Source organism: Neofelis nebulosa, chromosome 18 (genome assembly GCF_028018385.1).
Source record: "Neofelis nebulosa isolate mNeoNeb1 chromosome 18, mNeoNeb1.pri, whole genome shotgun sequence".
In the NCBI taxonomy this organism is placed as follows: Eukaryota; Metazoa; Chordata; class Mammalia; order Carnivora; family Felidae; genus Neofelis; species Neofelis nebulosa.
The window spans coordinates 7,260,388-7,288,386 of record NC_080799.1 but is presented as its reverse complement, the minus strand read 5'-3'; the positions used below and the strand labels follow the sequence as shown (position 1 = coordinate 7,288,386).

The 27,999-nt window shown below is 39.4% G+C and overlaps 1 protein-coding gene across 7 annotated transcripts in view; it reads left to right on the top strand.

The window, feature by feature from the left end:
- Nucleotides 1-27,999, top strand: part of LOC131501144 (NXPE family member 3-like) — a 72,692-nt gene that overhangs the window by 14,397 nt on the left and 30,296 nt on the right. For 2 of the 7 annotated variants that reach the window (XM_058710868.1, XM_058710870.1), the window contains 4 exons: nucleotides 401-568; nucleotides 5,991-6,181; nucleotides 23,273-23,430; nucleotides 23,716-23,921. In XM_058710868.1, coding sequence (XP_058566851.1) covers nucleotides 23,917-23,921 — 5 coding nt within the window. In that variant the 5' untranslated portion in view covers nucleotides 401-568; nucleotides 5,991-6,181; nucleotides 23,273-23,430; nucleotides 23,716-23,916. The remainder of the gene's footprint in view (nucleotides 1-400; nucleotides 569-5,990; nucleotides 6,182-23,272; nucleotides 23,431-23,715; nucleotides 23,922-27,999) is intronic. The other 5 variants (XM_058710873.1, XM_058710874.1, XM_058710872.1 and 2 more) reach the window with 4 other exon arrangements.

Genomic DNA, 27,999 nt, shown 5'->3' with positions numbered 1-27,999 from the left:
CCAAAGATTCTGATTTAATTGGTCTGGGATGTGACCTTCAGCATTGGAATTTTTGAGGCTTCCCAGGTGATTCTGATATACCGATATGTGAGTTATCACTGTTTTATTTTCTCTTTGGTGGAAAAAAATATATATTGATGGTGCTAGCAGCTGGGAGGAGGGGGGTGAGGAGTAACTGCTTAATGGGTACTAGCTTTCCTTTTGTGGTGAAGAAAATGTTTTGGAACTAAATGGGTGTGGTAGTTACATAACACTGTGAAAGTACTAAATGCCACTGAATTGCTCACTTTAAAATGATTAATTTTGTGTTATGTGAATTTCACTTCAATAAAAAACAGAAAAATATTATGTCTTTTTTTAATATCCTTTAAAATTTTTTTAAATGTTTATTTATTTTCAGAGACAGAGACGGAGTAGGGGTAGGAGCAGAGAGAGAGAGAGGAGAGAGAATCCCAAGCAGACTCCATGCTGTCACCAAAGAGCCTGATGTGGGCCTCCATCCCATGAACTGTGAGATCGTGACCTGAACCAAAACCAGGAGTTGAACGCTTAACTGATTGAGATTCAGGTGCCCCTATTTTAATTTCTTTTACAATTATGATTGAGGGTTTAATTATATGTTTAGTAACCATTAGGGTGATTTTTCTTTTACTCTTTTTCTTAAGCCTGTCTATTGCTCACTTTCCTGCTAAGATGTTCATTTTACTGTTTGTAGGAGCTGTTAGAATGTTAACCTTTGTCTGACTCGGGTTTCAAATGTTTTTTTCAGTTTGCTTTTTGTCTTTTATTCCTGCGTTTTTTTTTTTATTTTTTTAAACATTTATTTATTTTTGAGAGACAGAGTGAGACAGAGCATGAGCAGGGGAGGGGCAGAGAGAGAGGGAGACACAGAATCCGAAGCAGGTTCCAGGTTCCAAGCTATCAGCACAGAGCCTGATGTGGGGCTCGAACTCACAAACCACGAGATCATGACCTGAGCCGAAGTCGGACACTTAACCGACTGAGCCACCCAGGCGCCCCAATTCCTGTGTTTTTTGATGTACAAGTTAAGTTTTTTTTCTTGTAATTAAGCTGTCAAGTTTTTTATGATTTTGCCCTTCAGTGTCAGGCTTAGAAAGTACCCCCCCCAACCACCCCCCCACACACACACTAGAAAAAGAGCAAACTAAACCTAAAGAGAACAGAAGGAAGGATATAATAAACATTAGAGTGGAGATAGAGAATACAAAATAAAGTAGTAGAGAATTCAAAATAATAGGGAAAATCCATTAAACCAAAAGTTGGTTCCTTAAAAACATCAACAAAATCAACAAATTTTTAGCCCAACTGACTATGAAACAAAGAAGACTCAAATAAATAAAATCAGAAATGAATTTCAGATAACATTACTATTGACCTTACAGGAAAAAGAAAAAGATTGTAAGAATATTCTGAATAGTTGCCAACAAATTAAATAATCTAGATGAAATGGACAAATTCCTAGAAACACACAGTGTACCAAAACTGATTCAAGAGGAAATAAAAAATCTGAATAGACCTATAACAAGTTAGGAGACTGAATCAGTAATCAAAGACTTTCACAAAAGGAAAAGTCCAGGACCAGAGGGCTTTACTGGTATTATCCGTGAAAAATTCTACCAAACATTTAAAGAAGTATGAATACCAGGGCGCCTGGGTGGCTCAGTCGGTTAGGCGGCCGACTTGGGCTCAGGTCACGATCTCACAGTCCGTGAGTTCGAGCCCCGCATCGGGCTCTGTGCTGACAGCTCAGAGCCCGGAGCCTGTTTCAGATTCTGTGTCTCCCTCTCTCTCTCTGACCCTCCCCCATTCATGCTCTGTCTCTCTCTGTCTCAAAAATAAATAAACGTTAGGGGCGCCTGGGTGGCGCAGTCGGTTAAGCGTCCAACTTCAGCCAGGTCACGATCTCGCGGTCCGTGAGTTCGAGCCCCGCGTCAGGCTCTGGGCTGATGGCTCGGAGCCTGGAGCCTGTTTCCGATTCTGTGTCTCCCTCTCTCTCTGCCCCTCCCCCGTTCATGCTCTGTCTCTCTCTGTCCCAAAAATAAATAAAAAACGTTGAAAAAAAAATTTTTTTAAAAAAATAAATAAATAAACGTTAAAAAAAATTTTAAAAAAAAGTATGAATACCAATTCTTCTCAACCTCCTTCAAAAAATAGGAGAGGAAGAAACACTTCCTAATTTATTCTGTTAGTCCAGCATTATCCTTATAACAAAGCTATAAGAATACATTGCAAGGAAAGAAAACTACAAACCATTATTCTTTATGAACATAGATGCAAAAATCTTCAACAAAGTATTAGTGAACTAAATCCAGCAACATATTGAAAGGATTATATACTGTGATAAAGTGGGATTTAACCCAGGAATGCAAAGATGGTTCAACTTACAAAAATCAATCACTGTAATACACCACAATAGGAGAAAGAAGGAAAAAAAAATTCCCACATAATCATCTCAATTGATGCAAAAAAAGCATTTGACAAAATCCAACACTTTCATGATAAGAAGAAAAGGATGCCTGCTTTTACCACGTCTATTCAGCGTTGAATTAGAAGTTCTAGCCAGAGCAACTAGGCAAGAAAAACAAAACACATCTAAATTGTAAATGAAATAACACTATATTTATTTGCAGATAACATGGTTATGTGTGTGTATATATATTTTTCTTTCTCTATGTGTGTGTGTGTGTGTGTGTGTGTATTTATAAAATCCCAAAGAATCTATGAAAACACTATTAGAGCTAATAAACCAATTCAGCAAAGTTGCAGGACACAAAATCAACACACAAAAATCAGTTGTATTTATATTCATTAGCAATTAATCTAAAAGGGACATTTAAATAACAATACCATTTATAATACATAAAAAGAATAGTATACTTAGAAATAAAGTTAACCAAAGAGGTGTGAGACTTGTATGAGGAAAATTACAAAAAAAAAAATTGCTGAAAGAAATTAAAGAAGATCTAAATAAATGGAAAGACATCCATATTCATGGGTTGTTAAAAAGACTTAATGTGGTTAAGATGGCCATACTGTCTATCATACTGCAAAGCGATCTACAGGTTCAGTGTAATCCTTATAAAAATCCCAATGGCCTTTTTGCAGAAAGGGAAATCACTCCTAAAATCCATAAATCAAGAGAATTGAAAACATATGTCCACCACAGAAAAACGTACACAAACGGTTGTAGCAGTACTATTCACAATAGCTGAAAGGTGGAAACAACTCAAATGTCCATCAACTGATGAATGACAAACAAAAACTAATATATCTATATACAATGGAATATCATTCAGCTGTTAAAAGTGATGAAGTCCTGATTCACACTGAAACATGAATGAGTTTGGAAACGAAAGAAGCCAAAAACAAAAGGCTACTTATCACATGTTTCTATTTATATGAAGTGTGTAGAATGGGCAAATCCATACAGACAGAAAGTTAGTGGTTGCCAGAGGGAAGGAGGGGGGAATGGGGAGTGAATGCTTAATGGATATGGGGTTTTCTTTGGGGTGATTAAAAGATCTGGAAGTAGTGGGAATGGTTGCACAATATTGTGAACGTACTTAATGTCACTGAATTGTACACTTTAAAATGTTAAAATGATGAACTTCATGTTATGTATTTTGTACTACAATAAAAAGTCCTTTCCAATGCAAGATCAAGTAAATTTTTACTTCCAAAAATAATAGGTTTTTTGTTTTATTATCAAAATTTTAACTCTTTAATTAAAAATTTTTACCCCAAATTATCACAATACCATTTATTGAATAATGTCTTTATTCTGTGCTGGTTTGAAATGCTGCCTTTATCATATGGTCTGAGGCCAGGCTTTCTCTGCAGCATGTGGTTGGATTTTGCAGTATTATTAGCCTCTGTTTTCAGTATAACATGTTTTTTTTTTATCTATTGTAGTTTAGAGCACATTTTAGTTTAGTACACATTTTAATATCAGAGTACCTCATTATTTAAGCATTTTCTTGGTGATTTTTTAACATTTTTCTCCCAGATGAACCCAATGATTATTTTGTTAGATTAAAACTACCCCTTTGGGGGCACCTGGCTGGCTCAGTTGGTGGAGTGTGCGACTCTTGATCTTGGGGTTGAGTTCGAATCGAGCCCCATGTTGGGTGTAGATATTACTTAATAATAAAATCTTAAAAAAAATACCCCTTTGGAATTTTAATCATAATTGCATTTAAGTTGAACATATTTACAATACTGTGTATTCCTGTCCAAGAACATATGTCTATTTATTTAACTCTTCTTCCGTGTCATTTAGTAAAGTTTTGAAGTTGAATTTATATACATATTATACTTATATCACTTCATTTCTAGAAAATTAAGTTGTTTCTGTTGAAACTTTGGTGACTGATCATTGGTAGTATGCAGGAAAATATAAGGGAAAGCTATTAGTTTTTGTTTAAATATTTTATAACTAGCCATGTTACTGAGTTATAATTGACTCTAACAATTTTCAGGTGCTTCCTTGGGTTTTTAGGTGATGATATCATACATGAATAACAGAAATTTTGTTTATGCCTTACCGTGTAATCTTGGGCATAGTTCCATCATAGGATTTAACTACCAAATGTAAAATTCTTGCAATATTGGCTGGTACACAGTAAGCATTTTATAATCTTAGTATTATAATAATGATACCATATTCTCTAACAGAAAAATTGGGAGGGGGGGGTATGGTACCTGGCTGGCCCATCAGTTGATAGAGCATGTGACTCTTGATTTTGGGATTGTGAATTCGAGCCCCATGTTGGGTGTAGAGATTACTTAAAAACCTTAAAAAAAATGTTTGGTGTTTTATCCTTTATCTTTGATATTAGTTGTTGGTTTGAGATAGATTTAAAATATTTTTTCATGATATAGAAGTATTTGCTTCTACTTTTCTAGAGCTTTTGTTTGTTAAGATAAATGTTGTCTGTTTAATGTCACAGGATACTGATTTGCATCCATCTGAATTATCCTTTCTCCTTTTTATACAATAAACTATATTAATAGATTTTCTAATGTTTAGCTAGTCCTATGCTATAATAAATCCAAATTGGTCGCAGTATCATTAAAATGTTGAATCTGATTTGCTTATTTTTTTTATAATCATTATATCTATACTTTTAAATGAGATTAATGTAAGGTTTTGTATTTTTTTCTATGTTGTGTGTGTTAGCCAGGAGTTGGTGTCCAGGTTTCTGTTAGCTTCATAAAATGACTTGGGAAATACTCCACTTTCCCCAATGTTCTGCAGCAGTTTTTACAGTATAGAAATGATTTATTTCTAGAACATTTGAAAGAATTTACCCTCAAAGCCAATTAGATCTGACATCTTTCTTGGAAGTATATTGTTGTAAACCTTAAAAAAATCTCATTTGTGATTTGTGATAAGTTCAGGATTTTAACTTCTTATATCAATTTTGAAAATTTCCTAGAAAATCACCCATTTCATCAATATTTTAAAATGTTTTAGCCTAGAGTTGTATAAGCAGTCAATTCTGCAATAACACAACATAAGCATTCCTAAAAATTACTAAAATCACACAGTGAAAACCACAGGGTTTAGGGGGAAAATGGGATTAGGGATATAATCTTCAAAAACTTTGTCAATGACACATTAAAAAAAGATGTGAACGTAATAAAACCATAGCATACTACAATAAACATGGCCCTATATATTGAAAAAAACCCAGAAATTTGCTTGTGGAAGTGGGCACTGGAAAAGTTGCAGCTTGAGAATGTTTTGAAGTGGCCAAGGAGGAAATCTAAAATTGGTCCAAGGTGTAACACTAGATCTGGGTGGGTGTGGCTCCTAACACATCCAGGTTGCTGAGGTAACTGGCAAATGCTTTAGATGAGTGCTCTGTGGGTTTCCTACAGAGCTGGGTGCAGTTTTTTGCATTCACGTGGGGTTCCCCCTGAAGGTTTCTCAGTAGCACCCTAAAGTACTGATTTATTTCCAACAGGTTCCAGAGGGTAGATTTACAGCAAGTTCTGCTGCTGTGACTCCACAGTGACTTCTCTGCCATTCAGTGGGCCGTGACTTGAGTCATCTCCAAAAGATCTGGATCTCAGCCCTAGGAGCAGTAGCTGCCTCTTATCTCTGCTATTCTTACGAATCGTTGTTCTTGGGAAGAATCCACTCTGACTCTCTCAGGTAGATACCCTCTTCCTATAGTGGGAATTTGTCATGCCAAAGTCCTCCCATTATGGAGTCACAATATATCAATAAAACAACTACAATGAACACCAAATACATTTTGTGAAAATTTACAAATGAATGACGAAATGTAAATTCTCTCACAGATGGTGAGATTGTTTTGGATATGATGAATTGTTATCTAAAGCTGTGGCAAAAAAGGTAATTCCCCAGATGGGTAAGCCAAGCTTTGTGCAAAGACCCAGAGTGGGAGTGGGGGATTGGTTTTTGGCACACTAGAATGAAATCTGCCTGTTTACAGGAAGTTGGATTGGTTTCAAAGGACAGAAAGTGAGACTCCAGGATTCAGGGGATGGGGGGTGGGAGTGGATGAGGAACTAGGACTTAGAAAGGTAGAAAAAAGAGACACAGGGCTTGGAAGAATTGGCAGTATCAGACGGAACATGCATATATGCCATATAACAATTTCCATGCCTTCTCTCGGGAAGTTACCAGAGTGAACTCACTCTTTAATGCTCCAAAGGCCTATTAAACTTTTATTGTTTTATGCTGTACCTGGGTCCATGGTTCATGCTGAGTATTTAAGAGAAACGTCTAGGCTGTCATGGATCCATTCATGGAGTGCAAGATTCTGACTGTCAGGTTGGTGTTTCTGGCTCTGGGGAGTACCTCTCTTGCCTCCACTGCCTCTCATCACTGGCTCCTGTGTTTTCTTCCTGTGCAACTGAGGGAAGCTGTCCATCTCCTTACCTGTGCCTCCTGTGACTCCAGGGGCAGCCATTACAGGGTGAAACATCATCCTTAGGAGGAGGGTGAATGGTTAGGTGTTAGGGTCTATTAGGGAATCCAAAACACAAACCTTCAGAAGAGATCATTTCAGGGAAATTCCTGTGGAGAACAAAAATAAGCAATTCCCCATGGTTCTTAGCTCTCCTCACCCTTCAAAAGTGTTTCCTTTCTTGGGGGCATCTGTGTGGCTCAGTCGGTTAACTGGCTGACTTCTGCTCAGGTCATGATCTTGCAGTTGGTGAGTTCAAGCCTCGTGTCGGGCTTTGTGCTGACAGCTCAGAGACTGGAGCTTGCTTCAGATTCTGTGTCTCCCTCTCCCTCTCTCTGCCCCTCCCCAACTCGTGCTAAGCCTCTCTCTGTCTCTCAAAAAATAACTAAATGTTAAAATTTTTTTCAAAAAAAAGTGTTTCCTTTCTATCCCACTGTAAGAGAAAGAGATGGAAATCTATGGTGTTGTCTCTGCTTTTTAGCGGGGGGGGGGGGGGGGGGGGGAGCCAGGAATTCGGTGAGGGCAGGGGGGGGTGGGAATCCCTTTCTGAAAAGAGAGTGGGTAATTGGCTGGAGTGACTTTTGCTGTGTCTTTTGGAAATATGAATATGGTAAGAAGCTAAGAATATCTCCTAGAGAAGGCATTTCTCTGTTTGTCCGTAAGTCAAAAGTGGAGATCTGGGGCTTAATATAGCTACAGATACATTTTGTTTGGACTGTTTAAACAATGCTGAATGGGTTGTTGATAGTTAAACAGTAGGGGCTTTCAAATGAAAATACGGATTTCTGGTTTCACTTTAGTGGTTGATCTGGCAAGATTGGTCTTTATTCTAAAAGTATGAAAGAGTTTGGCAGGAAAACCCTAATTCCTTAATAATCTGTTCCAAGGAAAGTGTTGATTTCATTTCCAGAGTAACCTTTCCTGTGAGAAAGAGTGAGACTTCTTGGAGCTAAAACTTTCCACCTTTTAAAAAAGCTGAACCGTAACATACATGAAAATATATAAATCATAAGTGCTCAATGAAATAAAAGACAACACACCTATGGAATCATCACTCAAGTCAAGTAGACATTACTAGTATCCTTAGGAACTTTCTCTCATGCCTTCATTCCCATCACTACCACCCTTTCTTCTTTCCAGGTGTAAACATTATAGTTTATTTTTGCCTGATTTTACATTTTATAGAAGTGTAATCATACACTGTGTACTTTTTTGTGTCTTTTTTTATTATTAAGAAGATGTGTCTTCATTCAATATTTTTGGTGAGATTCATCTACATTGTAGCGTAAAGCTATTATTCATGTTCATCTCACAGTACTCCAGTATATGAAAATACAACACTTTATTTATCGTTGCAGTGGTTGGTAGACAATTGGGTTGGTTTCAGTTTTTGACTATTTTAAGTATTGCTACTATAAATCTTCTTGCCCGTGTCTCTTAGTGTGCACATGCATGCCTTTCTGTTGGGTATATACCAACAAGCTAAATTGCTTGGTCCCAAGGTATACGTATGTTCAACTTTGGTACTTACTGCCAGTTTTCCAAAGTGGCTTTCCCAATTTATACCCTCACCAAAACAATATGAGGGATTCAATCGCTTCACATCCTCACGAGCATTGGTATTGTTTCTTAGTTTTAGCCTTCCTTTGAATATGTGGATGTATTGTGGTTTTCATTTTCATTCTTTTCTTACTTATTCTGTTGAGCATCTGTTCATATATTTATTGGTCATTTGAATTTCCTCTACTGCGAAATGCCTGTTAAGGTATCTTCTGTCCATTTCTAATTGGGTCATCTGTCTTTTTCCTATGAATTGGGAGGAATTCTTTATAGGTTTCGGATACAGCCCCTTCATTTGTTGTGTGTGTGTTACAAATATCTTCTCCAGCCCTGTGTTATGACTGTCTTTCACACTAATTGTGTCTTTTGACAAAAATGAATAATTTTTTTATTTCAAAATTTTGTGATAAGAACACAGTTTGAGATCTACCTGCTTAACAATTTTTAAAATATACAACACGGTATTATAGGTAAAATGTTGTACAGCAGATGTTTAGAACTTATTTATCTTGCTTAACTAAAACTTTATGCGCATTGATTAGTAACTCTCCATTTCCCCCATCCCTAGCTCTTAGCAAACACATTTCCACTTTTCAAGTCTATAAATTTGACTATTTTTGATACTTCATATAAGCAGAATCATGCAATATTTGTCTTTCTGTGACTGGTTTCTCACACCTAGCATAATATCTTCAAGGCTCATCCATGCTGTCTCTTGTTACAGAATTTCCTTCCATTCCATTGTATGTGCATACCATGCTTTGTCTTTTCATCTGCTGATGGATGTTTCCACATCTTGGCTATCGTGACTAGTGCTACAATGATCATGGGAATGTTAACATCTCTTCAAGATCTTGATTTCAATTCTTTTGGATAAATACTCAGAAGTAGGATTGCTAGATCCTGTTTTTAATTTGGAGGGGGGAACATACATTCTGTATTCCATAGCAGCTGCACCATTTTACATTCTCACCAACAGTGTGCAAGGGTTCCAATTGCCCCACATCCTTGACAATTTTGTTGTTGCTATTGTTGTTGTTGTTTGATAATAGTCATCCTGACAAGTGTGAGGTGATACTGTGATTTCCATCCTCCTGATGATTAGTGATGTTGAGCATCTTTTCATATACCTGTTGGCCATTTGTGTGTCTTCTTTGAAGAAAGGCCTGCTCAAGTCCTTAGCCCATTTTATAACTGGGTATTAGGTTTTTTTGTTAATGAATTGTTGGACTTATATATTTTGGAGCTTAAGTCCATATCAATTATATGGTTTGCAGACACTCTGTAGGTTGCCTTTTCACTTTGTTGATTGTTTCCTTTGCTGTACAGAAACTTTTTAGTTTGATGCAGTCACACATGTCCATTTGTGGTTTTGCCTGTGCTTTTGGTGTCATATCCAAAAAAATAATTGCCAAGACCAACGTTAAAAAGTTATTTCCCTAAATTTTCTTCTAGTAGTTTCATGATTTAAGGTCTTACATTTAAGTCTTTTATCCATTTTGTATTACGTTTATATATGTATAGTACCTCAGTGTCCCTTTTGTAATGGAGATAAGAATAGTACTTCATAGATTTTGTAAAAAGTAAATGAAGTAATATATATATAAAGCACATAAAAGAGTGCCTGGCGTTTTCTGTTATAACTGTTAGCCCTGTACTGTGTTTCATTTTCCTTATAGCCCTGTCCCCATAGCCCCCATTCTGCCCTGGGATTCCAGGCCCAAAACCCTCTGGCTTCTACCACTGAGATGTGTGACAGTCCCTGTCCTGCTCTGACCACTCCTCCACTGTTGACAGCATCCTGGGTTGCTGGCTGGCCATATCCACATGATGGGGACTCCACACTTCTGCATTGGTGGGAGTACCTGAGAGACAACATGTGCTGTGAGTGTCTATGCGGGGAGAGAGCAGGACACTTGGAGCTTCATGAAGGAAAAGGTGAACAAGGAGAGGGCTTTGAGAAACAAGACTCCTGTGTTTTCAGTAGAGAGGTGGGGCAGGATGCTGGGACTTTTCCAAGGGCATGTACGTGAAAGAGTCAGAGCTACGTGAATGTAATTAGTACCATTGAGCTGCCTTTCCAGTTTAGGTAACCAGATGTTATGTAATGAGTCAAATGACAGAATTAAAAAAAAAAAACACCTTTCAAATAATACAGTTTCTGATATACAAAAGCACCCCCCAATTAGTTAATAAATAAAATCCCCATTTATTCTCTTAAGTAAAATTAACTTGTAAATGACATAAAATTCAAACTTTTGTCCCACATTCCACCTCAATTTATTTTGCTTTCTTTTCTTTTCTTTTCTTTTCTTTTCTTTTCTTTTCTTTTCTTTTCTTTTCTTTTCTTTTCTTTTCTTTTTTCTTTCCCTTATTGAACAGCGAGTAGGCTGTGGTCCTTTTAGAACGTAAATCCTGAATGACTTCTTGCTCAATGCATGTAGTTTCCTCAGCCCCTCCAAAGTTAAATTAATCCAAACCCCATATCTTCCATGTGTGACAGTTTCTAATAGTCAAGATTAATGGAAAACAGAAAACTGTCACAGGACCTGTGAGTTACCTTCCATTTAGAAAAGAAAAACAGGGGCGCCTGGGTGGCGCAGTCGGTTAAGCGTCCGACTTCAGCCAGGTCACGATCTCGCGGTCCGTGAGTTCGAGCCCCGCGTCGGGCTCTGGGCTGATGGCTCGGAGCCTGGAGCCTGCTTCCAATTCTGTGTCTCCCTCTCTCTCTGCCCCTCCCCCGTTCATGCTCTGTCTCTCTCTGTCCCAAAAATAAATTAAAAATGTTGAAAAAAAAAAAAAAATTTAGAAAAGAAAAACATTTAACATCTCTAGTGGTTATATAGAATAAAAGTATGTCCCAAGAAACAGTGCCTTGTGCAAAGATATTACAAATCTCAAAGACTTCTGGGGAGGAGGAAAGTAGAATAGAAAAGCTAGCCATATGTTCAATGCATCACACTCTCTGTGAACTCAGTTGTAAAGTTAGCAACAAGCTAATTGTAGCTCTTGCTTACCATGTTTTTGAGGAATGTTCATCTAAGCATATCCTCTCTGATCTCAAATGGGAAGCTCAGATACATTCCTATCTTCCTGCAAAGTTTAGAAATTTGCCATATCGTCACCCTCAGTCACTAGACTAATTTGAGGTTCCCCTTTATTTTAATTTTAATTTTAATTTTTTTTTTTTGAGGGGAGGAAGGGCAGCAGGAAAGGGAGAGAGAATCTTAAGGAGGCTCCCAGCACAGAGCTTGACGGGGGGCTAGACTCACAACTGTGAGAGCATGACCTGAGCTGAAATCAAGAGTCAGACACTTAGCCCACTGAGCCACCAGGTTCCCCGAGGCTCCCCTTTATTTTTAAACAGTTTATTGAGGTGTAATTGACAAACCATAAACACATATTTAAAGTATGCAGTTTCAGAAGTTATAACATATATGTACACCTGGAAAACAATCTTCACAAAGAAGATAATTAACATCCTCAACACCCAGGAAAGTTTCCTCATGGCCCTTCCTAATCCTTCCCACACCCACCTCCCACTCCCTCCCCAGGAAACCACACATCTACTTTCCGTCTTTTTATCTTAGTTTGCATTTGCTAGAACTTTACACAAATGTGGCCATACAATACATACTCTTTTTTTCTGTGTGGCTTCTTTCACTCAACATAATTATTTTGACATTCATCGACATTTCTGCGTGTGACAATAGCTCATTCCCCATTTACTGCTGTGTAGTTTTCCACTGTATGGATATACCATTACTTGACTATCCATTCATCTGTCAGTGGACGTTTGGGTTCTTTCCAATTTTTAGCTATCACGAATAAAGCTGCTATGGATATTTGCACACAAGTCTTTGTATGGGGATATGCTTTCATTTTTCTTGAATAAATACCTTAAAGTGCAATGGCTAGATCATGTAGTAGGTATATGCTTAACTTTTTTTTTTTTTTAATGTTTTATTTATTTTTGAGAGAGAGGGAGAAAGTGGGAGAGAGGCAGATAGGACAGGGACAGAGGATCTGAAGTGGGCTCCATGTTGACAGGCTGACAACAGCAAACCCGATTTGGGGCTCAGACCCATAAACCGCGAGATTGTGACCTGAACTAAAGTTGGCGCTCAATTGACTGAGCGACTTAACTTTTTAAGAAACTGCCAAAATGTTCTCCAAACTAGTTGTACCATTTTGTATTCCTACCATCATTGGTTAGGAATTCCAGTTGCTCTATATCCTTGTCAACACTTGGAAGTGTCAATCTTTTAAATTGTATCTATACTAATAGATATGTAGTGTTCATATGGCCCATTCAAGCATTTTTTATGATGGCTGTTTTAAAAATCCTTATCAGATAATTCCAACATCTGAGTACTCTTTTTTTTAAGTTTATTTATTTATTTTGAGAGAGAGAAAGAGAGAGAAGGCACAAGTGGGGGAGGGACAGAGAGAGAGGGAGAGAGAGAGAGAGAGAGAGAGAATCTGAAGCAGGCTCCACACTGCCAATGCAGAGCCTGATGCAGGACTCGAACTCACAAACTGACAGATCATGACCTGAGCCAAAGTCAGACCCATGCACCCCAATATCTGAGTTCTCTTGATATTGGCACCTGATGATGATCTTTTCTCATTCCAGTTGTGATTATCCTGGTTGTTGGCATTGATTAATGATTTTCTATTGTTTACTGGACGCTCTGGGTGTTATGTCATGAGACTGTGCATCTTACTTGACCTTTCTTCTTTTGAGAAGGCAGTCACCTTGTTTAGGTGTAGCAAGCAGGTCCAGATGGGATGTATGTTCAGCTTTCTTGGGAGCCTGCTGATGCCAGCCTGGTGACAATGGAGCACCAACTCTCATTGTCTCATTTCCACTGGACAAAGGTGGAAGTTCAGGTCCACACTTTGCCTTACTGACACCAGGGGCAGTGGACACAGTGCAAACTAGCATTCTTCATCCCACCTTGTTCTGTCATGTTGCTTCCAGGTGGGAGTGGAAGCTCAGATCCCTCCTGGAAATCAATTTTATCTTAATCTATGTATATGTTACTTTGAATTCTTTACATACTACAAAGAACCAAGTGGATATCTTACAAATGGAAATATTCTTTAAAAACACTCAGCAGCTGGGGCTCCTGGATGGCTCAGTCAGTTAAGCGTCTGACTTCAGCTCAGGTCATGATCTTGCGGTTCGTGAGTTTGAGCCCCGCGTTGGGCTCTGTGCTGACAGCTCAGAGCCTGGGGCCTGCTTCGGATTCTGTGTCTCCCTCTCTCTCTGCCCCTCCTCTGCTCACACTCTGTCTCTCAAAAATAAATAAATGTTAAAAATTTTTTAAATTTTTTTACTTTCATCTTTTTCTTTTGCAAAATAAAAACAGCCCTGGAATTTCAATGACTTGACACCAAAGTTTATTCTGAACTCCCCTGAAGTCCAGTCAGCGATTGGGAACAGCCTTCATACTGCTGTCCTTTAAGCTCTGACTCTAGAATCAAGGTCCCTTTTATCCTAAGTTCCCAGTGTCCCTCAGGGCCTCCCCAGGGTCACTACTGGATCCTCTGCATCTGGCCCATTGATTGAGAGATTGAGAGAATAGAGGATTCTATGGGGTGTTTTATGTCCAGGCATGGAAGTGGTATACATCTTAGCTGCCCAAATTCCAACATCCACAACCCACTCATGGCCCAAACAGGGAATTTGGGAAACAAAGTCTTCGGGAAATAAAATAGGGTAGTGAGCAACTAGCTAGATTCCCATTTGCCCAGTGGATTGGCATTAGTTTTAGATATATCAATGAACTGTGTTTATATTTTTGTAATTAGGTAAGTTTTTCCTTCTTCATATTCAAAACTAATACTATGGTTTAGTGTCTTGTGTAGTAATTTGTTTTTCCTTGTCTCACTCTCCCCCTTCCCTTCCTTTCTTTTTCTTTCTTTCTTTCTTTCTTTCTTTCTTTCTTTCTTTCTTTCTTTCTTTCTTTCTTTCTTTCTTTCTTTCTTATTTTTCATCAATAAATATTTATTGAGCCGACCTCTGGACCCCTCTGATGTCCAAGCACTCTTCAGGTTCTAGGAACATAGCAGTGAACAAAACAAGAAATCAAGATTACTGTTTTCTTGTGCATAAACTCTAGTGGAAAGGCTCAGAAACAAGGAGCAAAACAAATATAGGTAAAGCTCCAGACAGTGGAAAGTTCTGTGAGAGAAAACAACGTGAAAGTTTTGAGATGGTGAAGAGGAAAAAGATGGTTGGATTAAAAGGTCAATGACGGTGCTTTTGAGCATTTTCATTTCAGCCGAGTCCAGAATGACAAGAAGGAACCAGCTGTTTGATGATCTTGGTGATAATCTCTGGCTCTGGTACATTCAACCCTCTACCTCTTTTGCAAGTACACCTGTGCCGCAGAACACACCTGGAGAGGAACGTTCAACCATGCTGACAATTCTCACTTGAAACACTGGCCCGCACACCTTAAGGGGGCCCTAATGCTGCACAGTAATCTCAGTGGCTCTCAAAATGTGGTCCCCAGATGGGCTGCCTCACCTGGGGGCTTGTTAGAAATGTAGCTTCTCAGTCCCAGCCCCAGGTCCACCCAGTCATTAACTCTGGGGAGGAGCCCGGTGTTTGTTTCAACAAGCCTTGTAGGTGCTGCTGATGTGCACAAAGCCAAAGAGCCACTGCCCTAGTCCCACTGGGTGCTCCTGGGTGACTGCTTCCCAGCATCTCCTCTCTCCTGAAGCCTTCCTCAACCTCACCCTCGGTGGATGACCTAACATACCTTCCTGAACAAACAAAGCAACCGGAAGTGAAATCGCACAGACTCCCACTACCATATTTCCTCACCTTCCGGCATCTGTACTAGAATTTTCTATCTTCTCACCTGTTTTTGTAAAGGAAACTCCGTGCTCTTATCTGTCACTGGTCCTTCTACTCAGCTCTGGTTCTCATCCCCTCTTGCCTATTCAAGGACATTGCAACTTAAATAACAGTGTTATTTCCATTACATTCTGGTGGCATATACCTGTCCCTTTTTACTTTATTTTCATATGCTTTAAGTGTTTGAGGCAATTACAGAATCATGACATTCTACCCCCAAATAATTCAGTATAAATGTTTTAAAAACAATATTTGTGTAGAAAACCAAAAAAGATTATTATGAACAAAATGAGTAATAATTCCTTAAATCTCATATCCGGTTCATAATCACATTTCCTCCATTGTCCTTCAAAAATCCATGCAACTGTTTTCTCAAAGCCAAGATGCATTCCAGGACCTGGTGGTTTCTTCCTTGATTTCTTTAACTCCAGGCTAGCCCTTCCTTTCCCTTATCCTTTTTAATGGAAAAGTCAGGGCCAGTTGTCCTGTCAAATAAATGTCCCACCTTCTGGACATTTCTGATTGCTCCCTGATGGTGACATTTAGTTCGTCCTCTATTTCTTGTATTCCCTATAAAAACAAATTTAGAGTTAAAGACTGGATAGATTTAACTTAAGCATTTGCAGAGGGATGTTGTGATGAGCACTAGGTGATGTAAGGAATTGTTGAGTCACTATATTAAATGTATATGTATTCATGCATATATATAATGGATGTATGTAATTTTACTTAAAATTTTATTATATAACAAAACAGAAAATGCGTGAAACAGTTCAACAAATTGTTATAAAATGATCACTCATATAACTCCCACCCTAAATAAGAGAAAAAGACCTTTACTCCAGAAGCCCCTGATACCATGTCCCTCCCAAGTTATATCCCTCCCTTTCTCCTATTATTCTAGATGTACTCATTATTCTAACTTTTATAATATTTTTGCCCTGGTCTTTCTTTATGGTTTTACCAACTTATGAGGCATTCCCAAACAATATATGTGCATTTTAACCTGATTTTCAACTTCATATAAATGACAACATACAGTATGAATTCTGTTTTGTCTAGCTTCTTTTGCTCAATGAAGTATTTAAGATTCATCCATATTCTTTCATATAATTGCAGTTCATCCATTTTCACTTATATTTCATTGTATGATTATATTACCCTATATTTTTACATTCTACTGTTGATGGGCTATTATGAAAAATGCTGCTGTGTTCTTGTGCATGTAACTCTACAGCCTGCATAAACAGGCATTTCTTCAGGGTGTCACCTGGTGGTGGTTTTGCTGATCAGAGAGTAGATTATCTTTCAACTTACTGGGTTCTGCCAGTATTTAAAAAGTGGTTTTACCTGTTTACTCTTTCACAAGCATTTCTTGTTCCACATTCTTGCCAGCATTTGATATTATCATTTAAAACTATTTGACAAAACTTGTGGGTGTGTAGTAGTGACTCATGTGGTTTTAATTTTAATTTCTCTGGATTACTTATGAAACAGCATTTTAAAAAAAAGTTTTGGGGGTGCCTGGTGGCTCAGTCGGTTAAGTGTCCCACTTCGGCTCAGGTCATGATCTCACGGTTCATGAGTTCAAGCCCCACATCAGGCTCTGTGCCGACAGCTCAGACCCTGGAGCCTGCTTCAGTTTCTGTGTCTCCCTCTCTTTCTGCCCCTCCCTTGCTCGTACTCTGTCTCTCTCTCTCTCTCCCTCAAAAATAAACATAAAAAGAAAAAAAGTTTTGGATGTTTGGACACCTGATTGACCTGACACGTTGACTGAGAAGTCCATCCATCCCCCATAGCTCTGCAGTACATCTTCCATCGCAAATCAGGTGTCAATGTATCGATTTGTTGGGGGCTGTCTATTCTGTACAGTGAGTCGATTTGTCTATATCTGCGCCAGTACCACCCAGTCTTCATTACTAAAGTTCCGTAATAATTCTGCATTTCTGGTAGACAAGACCTACATTTTTGTTCTTTAAAAGGGCCTTGGCATGGGGCGCCTGGGTGGCTCAGTGAGTTGAGCGTCCGACTTCGGCTTGGGTCATGATCTCACGGTTTGTGAGTTCGAGCCCCGCGTTGGGCTCTGTGCTGGCAGCTCACAGCCTGGAGCCCGCTTCGGATTCTGTGTCTCCATCTCTCTCTGCCCCTCCCCCACTCGTGCTCTGTCTCTCTCTGTCTCAGAAATAAAGAAACATTAAAAAAAATTTTTTTAAATAAAAGGGCCTTGGCAGATTTTTTTTTGAGCGTCCATAGAAATCTTTCACCAATTTGTGAAATTAAAAACAATTCCTGTTGGAATTTTTATGATTATATTGCATAATTGTGATTATACTGAATAACTGTTGTTATACTGAATTTTTAGTTTAGTGTGGTTTCAACTGAGAGATAATAAATATCTTTCCATTAATACTATTTTTGTCATTGATTTCTCTCTTTTTTTTTAATGTTTTTTTTTTTTTTTTTGAGAACGAGAGAGCGTGAACGGGAGAGGAGCAGAGAGAGAGGGAGCACAGAATCAGAAACAGGCTCCAAACTCCAAGCTGTCAGCACAGAGCCCGATGTGGAGCTCAAACTCACAAACCGCAAGATCATGACCTGGGCTGAAGTCAGATGCTTAACCGACTAAGCCACTTAGGTGCCCCTTTGTCATTGATTTCTAATATAATTGCATTGTGACCAGAAAATATATTTCATATGATTTAAATATTTTTAGATTTGATAAGCCTTGCTTTTTAGTCCAGGATACAATCAATTTTGTAAATATTCGCATGCATATTCTACAGTTGATACTTATTTTATTGACTAAATAGGACTGTTTTTTAAAATCATGTTGCTCAGGGGTGCCTGGGTGGCTCAGTCGGTTGAGCGTCCGGCTTCGGCTCAGGTCATGATCTCACAGCTTTTGAGTTCAAGCCCCGTGTTGGTCTCTGTGCTGGCAGCTCAGAGCCTGGAGCCTGCTTCGGATTCTGTGTCTCCCTCTCTCTCTGCCCCGAACCCACTCGCATTCTGTCTCTGTCTCTCTCAAAAATAAATAAACATTAAAAAATAAAATTAAAAAATAAAATCATGTTGTTCAAATCTTTTACATCATTACTAATCTTTTGTATAGTTATTTTACCAATTACTGATAGGTACGTATAAAAGTCTCCTTTATTTACTTGATGCCATTTTTTTAAGATTTTATTTTTAAGTAATCTCTACACCCAACATGGGGCCCGAATTCACAACCCCAAGATCAAGAGTCGCACACTGCATCAACTGAGGCAGCCAGGTGCCCTTGATGCCATATTATTAGATGCATAGCTGTTTAGAATTATTATATATTACTGGCAAATTGAGCTTTTTATCATTATGAGAAAACCTTTCCCATTTGTAGAAATGATGTTTGCCTTAATGTCTATACCAACTTTCTTTGGTTGCTATTTATATGGTGGATCTTTTTCTATTACATTTGTTTGAATCAGGATTCAGACAAGGTACACATACTGCGTTTGGTTATATGCTTACATTTTTCTTAATAGTTATAGCACTATTCAAAGTAACTGTTACATATTAGGTGAGTTTAATAGTTTGTGCTTTTTAGTGAATTGATCCATTTCATCTACAATGTCAAATTTATGTGTGTAAAGTTGTTTGCAGTATTCCCTTATACTTCTGATGGTCTGCAGAGTCTTTAGTGATAGTCTTTATTTCATTCTTAGCATTGATCACTTTTTGTCTTCTCTTATTTTTCATTGGATTTTTCTGTATTTTCAGTCAAATGTTATTTAATGTGGATTTTCCAAAAAATCCTTTGACTTTGTTGGGATCTTTGAAACAGTAGATTGATGCCCTTCATTACATCTTTAATTGGGGAAATTCTCAGCCATTATCTCTTCAAATATTAACTTTTTCCATTCTTCTTTCCTCCAGGACTGCAAATTAATTATGTTCTATTTTTCGCACTGTATTCTCCTGGCTTGTTTTGTCTTGCTTCACCATATGTCTTGTGATACTTGATTGTTTCCTGGACATTTTATTTGAAAAGATACTTTTATGTATAATGTAAGACCTTAGGCAATGTTATCATATTCTAAAGAAGACTTTTCATTCCAGCAGACATCTGAGAGTGTTTATAGTTCAGGAACAAAGTTTGAAGTTTTGTGAGCCATCTTTATAGTCTCTGAGAATATAGTACACACCAACATCCAGAGTAAAGTTCAGTTTCTAGCCCAGTACAGGGAACGTAACACTAGGGCTCTCCCTTGGTAGGTGCTAAGCTCCAACCCCCATTGCTCCACCAAAAATACATCTCCACCTTTCAGGGAACTTTCATGGATTGGTAAATAATCCCAGGTGTTTTGGGGTTCTCAGCCAAAAGCAAAACATATTTCACTAAAGTCTTCCTCCTTGATTGCCAAAGGACTTGACCTATGTTCACTTGACCTCTTAAGAATGGCAGAAGCAGAGCTTTGTATGTCTGCTTTCTCTATTCACAAATACCCCTCGTTTAGAACCAGCCTTATTTTATCTCTGAGCTCTAATCCTTTCCCTTTTCTCTCCTGATAATTTTTTAAAACTTTCTTTTAATTACTTTTTTTCAGTTGTCTTCATCAGGGTAGTTGGACCAAATCCCACAGCACACCATTAGCAAAAGGTAACATATAGCATAGACTATTCTGTACCTTTTTTTCTTACTTAATATATTTGGGATAGATAGTACAATGTCACAACTGGGATATTAACATTGATACAATCTACCAGTCTTATTCAGATCTCCCTATTTTTATTATACTCATTTGCACACATATGTATTTAGTTTTACACAACTTCATCATGTGTATTGGTGATATGTCTAATATTGGTGATAATTTTAATTCTTTAGCATCTGTTTTGTAGCCTTGGAAAGGAAAGACAAGGTCTAAGTGCCCAGTCTAATAGAAGAGCCCTAGACAAACTGTGATCTCAAAGGACTCTACCCTTAGGCTAAGGGTAATATAGAGATATAACTCCAGACCCAAGGAGCACAAGGAAAACTACTTTGGGCACATCTGATGAGTAGAACTGCAGGGGAAAGTGTCCACTAATACTTTATAGCCATAAGCCAGTCCTCATGCTGATTTTCAACCAAAATTGGCATCACTTGGGTGGCTTCAAAAATCTCTAGATCAACATTAATTTAAGTGCTTCTAGATTCATGTTGCCTCCGGGCATCTTACAGAAGAAAATACGTATGGTTTCTGGAGAAACCTACATTTATTTCAGATCTCACAGAATTTTCCACAGATAATACTACCAAGGACCTACTTCCTTTGAATTGATTCTTAAATTACTCCAGATTTGGCCAGTGAGACCGCCTTCAAGCTGCAGTGCTATTGTTATTGAAAGAGGGGTCTCCCCAACTTCATTTCCTCCCTTTCACATCTCACCCTGCTTTCCCTTCCAGTCAACCAAAACTGCTCGTATTAAGGTAAATCCCTTTTAGGGTATATCCAATGAACGCTATCCAGTCCTTACCTTTTGATTTTTTTCTACATCATGGACCACGCCTTCCTTTATGAAACTCTCCTATTCTTGGCTTCCATAATATCACATCCTTCAATTCAGACATGAATGACCTGAAAAATGAGGTCCACACAGAATCCATTTTGCTGGTAAGGGTGGTATCAGTGGTGGTAGTTGCAAGGTCAGGCCCCTGGCATAAAAAATGGCATCCTTGGTGTAAACAACAGCAGATATTTCTCCCAGTGATTGTCAGGCAGCAGCACTGGTGGTGGGCGCCTCAGCAGGCATGTTCAGAGCATGGTGTAAGGGTTCCTTAGACCCTTAATTAAGGTCTGAGTGCTTCTTAGACCCTCTAGTTCCTACAAGCTTACTTAGCATTCAAGCTTGCTTTTCCAGTCTCCCAGCAGTACGGGGAGTACACGGAATCCTCTTATTAATACCCCTTATTCTTTAATCAGCCAGAATTAGCTTCCATCTCTGGAAAGTAAGAATTCTGATTAATCAGAGTCAGTTATTATGCTGCCCCTGGTAACTGGCAGTTGCAATTTCATACAGTAAGTGTTATAACAGAGGTGAGCTATGGAGAGTAACAGGATAGGCATGTGACCCAGCCTCTGGGGCCTAGGGAAGAATTTCACAAAGGGGAGATACCTGAGCTGAGTTCTGAAAGAGGATTGTGAATTAGCCAGACACAGAGCATTCTAGGACATTGTAGATAGAAGGACATTCCAGGCTGGGAAACAGAGATGCCCAGGAATGGTATAAATCACATGGCAACATTTTTTGAGATGGGGACAGGGTGAGGAAAGAGGTGAGGTAGCAGAATTAAGCGAGAAGATCTCTGAGGATTTGTGTATCATACCCAAAGTGGTTTCCTGGACTAGTAGCAGGGCTTGAGCCCTTGCCTTGCAATGTATATCCCAGGGAAAAGGTAAATGCTTGACACTTCCTGGATATGGTTTTAGGTGATTACTTATTTTGTATTCAGCTCTCAGCCTTGCCTGAAAACTCAGGAAACAGCTAGTTGAAAGTGACAGTAGCCCATGATGGAAATTCTGACCCAGAAAGAAACCAGCATGCTGGACCCTCACATTGCAAACCCCTGAGCACGACTCCTCTCCCTTAGTCCTTGCAACTATGATCCAACTCAGCCAAACTCCATTCCCTTAGAGACCTTGTTATCTCAGGTTCTCCCCCAGACAACCCTCCTCCCTCCACTGTGTCTTCTACAATTTAGTTAACAGAGTGCTTTTCTCCAAAGCTGTATCTTGCTTTACTAGGAAAGAAAACATTTTATAAACCTTAGTGTTGGCCTTATTGCTAGAAAACCTATAGCTAAGCTGATTGCTTACGTGGAACAACTTATTTTTTTTAATTATTACTACCTCTGTTTTAGAGAGAGCGTGCATGAGCAGGGGAGAGGGGCAGAGGGAGAGAGGGGGAATGTTAAGCAGGCTCCACAGTCAGCCCGGACCCTGATGGGGGGCTCTATCCCATGACCCCGGGCTCATGACCTGAGCCAAAATCAAGTCAGAGGCTCAACTGACTGAGCCACCCAGGCACCTCTCACATGGAACAACTTCTAGGCAACAAGTTTAATTACTGTTTTGTCTGCCTCTGCTGTTAGATATGCTATTGTCTCTCAGTTCCAAACTTACCCTTCTATGCTCTACTTTGTGAGTCTGGGGCTGGGACTCCGCAAACATTGCTGCTCTACCTGCTGGTTGCCTGTTAGGCTCTTCCAATAGAGGATGCCAGAAGTAGAGGGCAAGGCTGCAGGAAAGAGAGGACTTGCAAAGAGACAGGATTTGCTATTCCTGTCTGCTTCTTACGGGATTGCTGCTTGTGTCCTTCCAGCGAGTCAGATACCCTCCTCACACTGGTGGCACCTATTGCTTCCAGGAGCAGAAGCTGATCAAGTTTGTGGTTTTTTCAACACTTTCAGAACAAATTGGGCAGCGCCACTCTGCAGAGGTCTGAGTACTATCTCCATGGACTCCTACGTTTCTAAGTGTTTACCGTTCTAACAACTTGGCTAGACTCCCTCAGTCCCAAGGGTAATGGCTGCTTCCGGCAGTTGGAACCTACCCAACAACATAGTGTTCTGCTTTTCCAGTTACCTATGCACAGCTCTTTATACCTGGTTAACAATTCTTGATATTAAATTCTCTCTGCTCAATCTAGTGGGATTTCTGTCTCCTTACCAGACTCTGGCCAGAATACTTCCCTCTCTGCTTTCTGAGTTTTCCTTTTTGTAAATCAGTCTTTCTTATTTTGTCTGATCAAATAATTTGTATTATCTATTTTGGAAATAGAATCAAAATAATGTTTTCCTGTGTAAACTCGGATTTCAAAGTTTGTCTTTTTCCCCTAACCTCTCATGCATTTCCTACAGCCATGACACTGGGAATCCTCCCGGCCCCCAACTTGGGTCCCTTTTCACTTCTTAGTGCTTGAATGCTACACAGAAGACAATGAAAATTCTGACTCAGGAAAAAAGCACTCAGTCTTCAAGCAAGGACATCATCCTGCACATCCCCTGCATCTTCCTAGGTATTAGCTTCAAGTCTAGTTTCTTTTTAGAAAGGAGATGTACATGGCCCTCTCGCCAGTATTTGCTTTGTTCAACAGACATGAGTAGAAAAGGCTTTCTGGTGAGTGGGAAGAGGAAGTCGTTATTCTTTGGGGGTTTGGACCATAGTGTTCTACAAGCACCATAGTGTTCCCCTGCAGGGAATAAGAAGGAATAAGGAATAAGAAGACATTTCTTCTTTGCTGTTGTGTTTTCAGCCTCTAACTTTATTCTGCTAAGAAGCGTGGCTCTCTTTCCTACTACAGGTGCCTTCTCTCCACATTTGACTTCATTCTGGGTGGTGACTGGCCACATCATCCTCACGGTTGGAGATGCCGTACTTGGGCAATATTTGAGCCATTGGCAGGATGTTACCCTGTGAGTTGCTATGAAAAGAGGAAACAAGACTTTGGGGACTTTACAGAGGAAAGACAGAAAGAACAAGAAGAGCTGAGAGGTATCCTGAGATGAGGTAAGCAGGCTGAGGCTTCAGAAAGGAAATGTGAGCAGAGAAAGTGGACACATGGGCAGACTCAGGTTGAGGGAACAGGGTATTTGGTCTACTTGTCAAGCAACCAGCATGAATTAAAATCATCATCTGGGCAAATTACTATCCTTATTGTTGTGTGGAATACAAAGAAGGGCACAGGATATGGCACCTGGTTTTCGGAAAGTGGTATGTACAAACAGAACATTGGGTAATGTCCACAGAAGGGGGTATGAGGCAGTGCCCAAGTGATTAAGAAAACAGGAGACTTGGGTAAAGCTTCAAGGTGGAGAAAGTGGTCAACAGTGTCAAATATTGCTGGGAACTTGAGAAAGCTAATGGAGAAAAAGACCTCAGAGATGGCAACCTTGTTAGCACTGGCAACCTTGTGCAGAACTGGGAGCAGGTTCGTGATTGGGAGGAGGGTGAGATGTGGAGTATCTCTAGGTTAGAAGATTAGGTGTCCACCCCTGCAAGGCAGAAGCCAGCATCCAACTGTGCAGAGCCAAGGATGATGACCAAGGTATTTTAGAGTGTGGTGCTACGCAAGTAAGCCCATAGCTGACCCTGTGGTTCTGTAGCCTACCTCATGGTTTCCCTGCATGCTCATTCTCACTCAGGAACTGGAGGAAAAGGAAAAGGGAGGTGGCATTGGGTGGTGGCAAAGGGGTCTCCTTCGTTCCTACTTCCCTTTTTGCTCCTATTGACCATTGCCTGATGCATAGCAGTCGTCTAGGTGATCCTGAATACAGTGCTGGCTGGGGAACCTGCTGATTGCCACCCAAATTGCAACAGTATGTTCAAGTGTATATACAGTAGTGACTTATCCATTAGCTGAACAAGCCTCTCTGACATGGTTTTGCTGTCATCCCTCTAGTGTTTGAGTTATGATGTCAACTTGACTCTGCCCTGGGTGGCACTTCTAATTAGGTAGATTGGTTCCTCTTCTTGGTCTGCCCTAGCTGAATGTGTCTGCCTAGGTCTCAGAGCTGTGTTGGGGAGAATATGGAGCCTGCAACCTTGTCTCAGGAGTGAAAAGGAGCAATTGAGTGGTAGGATGTCTGGAATTTCTAAAGAAGGATGGTCTGGATTCCCAGGTCTTCCAACAGCCACAAGAAGTGCAGAGGAAGACATAAGCCCTCCCTCTTAAAGGAGGAGCTGGAGGGAGAGGAATTAAAGAATAGGTTGCAGCTGCTTTATGAAGTCAGGGAAGAGATCCCTGGCTCTATCCCAAGTGAAATTCTCTTATTAGTATTTGCCTTAGATTTGATAAGATGTTGAATAAACCTGATGTGGTAATAATCTGGAAGCAGATGCCTGACAGTGTAGGATGACTGGATTTATTAGAGCAGTGCCAGTAGCTTTTAGATTTTAAGGAAGTCTGTCCAATATTACAAGTACAAAGAAGCAGGGGTGGAGTTTCTAGGTGCTTGATAGAGTGAAAAAGTGACTAGGTGAGTGGAATTGGGGGCCAAGTCCTCACATTTCAAGAAAAGAGATGGAAGGGGAATGTTTCTGGAGTTTGCTAATAGCTACTGGGGGACTGAATCTCTTTCATACACTTCTGCCTTCCATCTTCATTTGGGCAGAAGCTAAAAATCTGCCCAGGTGGCTGTGTTACTGCTAATTGCTTCATGTTTTTTAATGGGGCCTCATAATATTAATTGCATTTGGATATTTTATATTCACTCAGTCTCCACATGGGCACTGTTGGAGACGATAATACAGAAAATTATAATGACATTGGTGATACCACTCACTTGGCCCAGGGCTCTTTGCTGCTCTGGGTTAGAGAACAGGCAGAAAGTAATGCAGAAGGTCAAGAGGAGTCTCAGTTTATCCTCAGCTTGATGGTCCCCCATCCTACCCAAGAACCAGGTTGCCACTGAGTCTGGCAGCATTAGCTCTTTGCCAGCCCCAGGATTCACGCTGGATAGTGGAAGGCCTGGTTTTCAAGCTCCAGGCCAGGTTTCCAGTGGATGCATCTCTCTCTCTGGCTCTAGACAACTTGGAAGAGGCCCCATGCCCATGTGCCCTTTATAAGTAGTCCTTTGGACTCCTACTTAAACATGGTCCTCTCCTACTTAAATATGTCATCGGCCACCAAGGCAGTAGTACTTAGGGATATGCCCGTCTTTGCCCCACCTAATCCTGTCCTTTCTTGGAATCCAGCCTCAGTGGAGGAGGAAGAGAATTCCTCCATAAAAGTACACTTTTTATTTCCGTAATTAAAGTGTGATCATATAAATAACACTTGCTTTTTATTTGAATTTGAATTACACATGGAAATATAAAGAGAAAAATAGAAGACACCTGAAATCTCATTACCTTGAGATAACAGTTTGGTGACCATCCTTTCAAGAACCCCTTTATGCATTCAGACACACATGTGTATAGTTTTACATGAATGGGATGATATTACACATACTGTGTGTGTGTGTGTGTGTGTGTGTGTATTTTAAAATCATGAATTTTTTCTTTCTTGCTATCTCTTCTTCCTAAATGAACACTTATCTCCCTATTTCTGTCCTACATATGTTACTATCTGCTGTGTACCCTTCTATATTTTTCTCCATACTCAATTACTGTCATACAGAGATATGTGTATGTCTGTGTACCTATGCTTATATAATATACATATACTTTATAAGCAAATAGATAGATTTTTTCTTGGTTTTGAAATGTGATATACTTCAAAAAAAAAAAAAAAAAGAAATGTGATATACTTCAATCCATACTTTTATCACCTTGCTTTTCTTATTTAGTAATACCTTATGTTCCCACTTCCAAGTTACCTAGTATAACTCTATCCCATATCAACATTTCATTGCATAACATGGTAGAATTCCCCTATTAATATACATATGCTTGGTTTCCAGTCTGGACCACTGTGAGCAGTGCTGCAATAAATATCCCATTCCTTTCAAATAGGTTCTTTTATTTCTCTAGGATAGCTATCTAAGAGCCAGAATTGCTGGTTTAAAGAGTATTTGCATTTTAAATATTAATATATGTGGCCAGATTGCCTTCCAAAAAGGCTTGAACAGGGATGCCTGGGCGACTCAGTCAGTTAGGCATTGACTCTGAATTTTGGCTCAGGTCATGATCTCACAGTTCGTGAGTTCAAGCCCTGCAGTGGGTTCCACGCTGTGAATGTGGAGCCTGTTTGAGATTCTCTGTCTCCCTCTCTCTGCCCCTCCCCAGCTCTCTTTCTCTCATAGTAAATAAATAAACTTAAAACAACAATAACAACAAAAAGCTTTAAACACTTCAAAGTTTCACGAGCATAATTTATTTTCCTCCTTTCTTTTCTTCCACGTTTTAGGCAGAAATAGGGAATTATATCTCATTGTTGTTTTCATTTATAGTTTTCTGGCTTTTAGTGAATTTGAGCACCTATTCCTAAGGCTGGCTATCTGACAAACCTAACTATTTGTGACATTTGCCCATTTGTCCATGATATTATCTTTTTCTAATCAATTGGTAAGAGTTCTTTGTATATTACAGAGGTCGTGGTAGAGAAAACACTTATCCCTCACTTCTGATGTTTCCATCTAGCAGGGGCAGCCATTAATGTAATGTTTCTGTCAGGTCTTCAACTCTTCATTCACTTCCTTTCTGTGGTAGAGAGATTGAATCTGGTGAGTTTGGGAGGAGAGGTTGGAATGTAGTTAAGCCTATATCCTTTTTTTGTGTGTTTTCTTGTGGTGAGAGGTCTACTAAGAGCATATGTTCTTGATTGCACTCCACTGTCTTTTAATTGGTGAGTTTAACCTATTTACATTTATTTCAATGACTGTATAAATTACGACTTGTTTCTTCTAATGTATTTCAAATTTCCCATTTATTGTACTTTCTTTTTTTCTCCTTCCCTACTTTCCTTTTTTTTTTTTTTTTTTAAAGAAATAGCCTTTTAAAAAAATATTTATTTTTGGGGCGCCTGGGTGGCTTGGTCGGTTGGGCATCCGACTTCAGCTCAGGTCATAATCTTGCAGTCTGTGGGTTCGAGCCCCGCGTCGGGCTCCATGCTGACAGCTTAGAGCCTGGAGCCTGTTTCGGATTC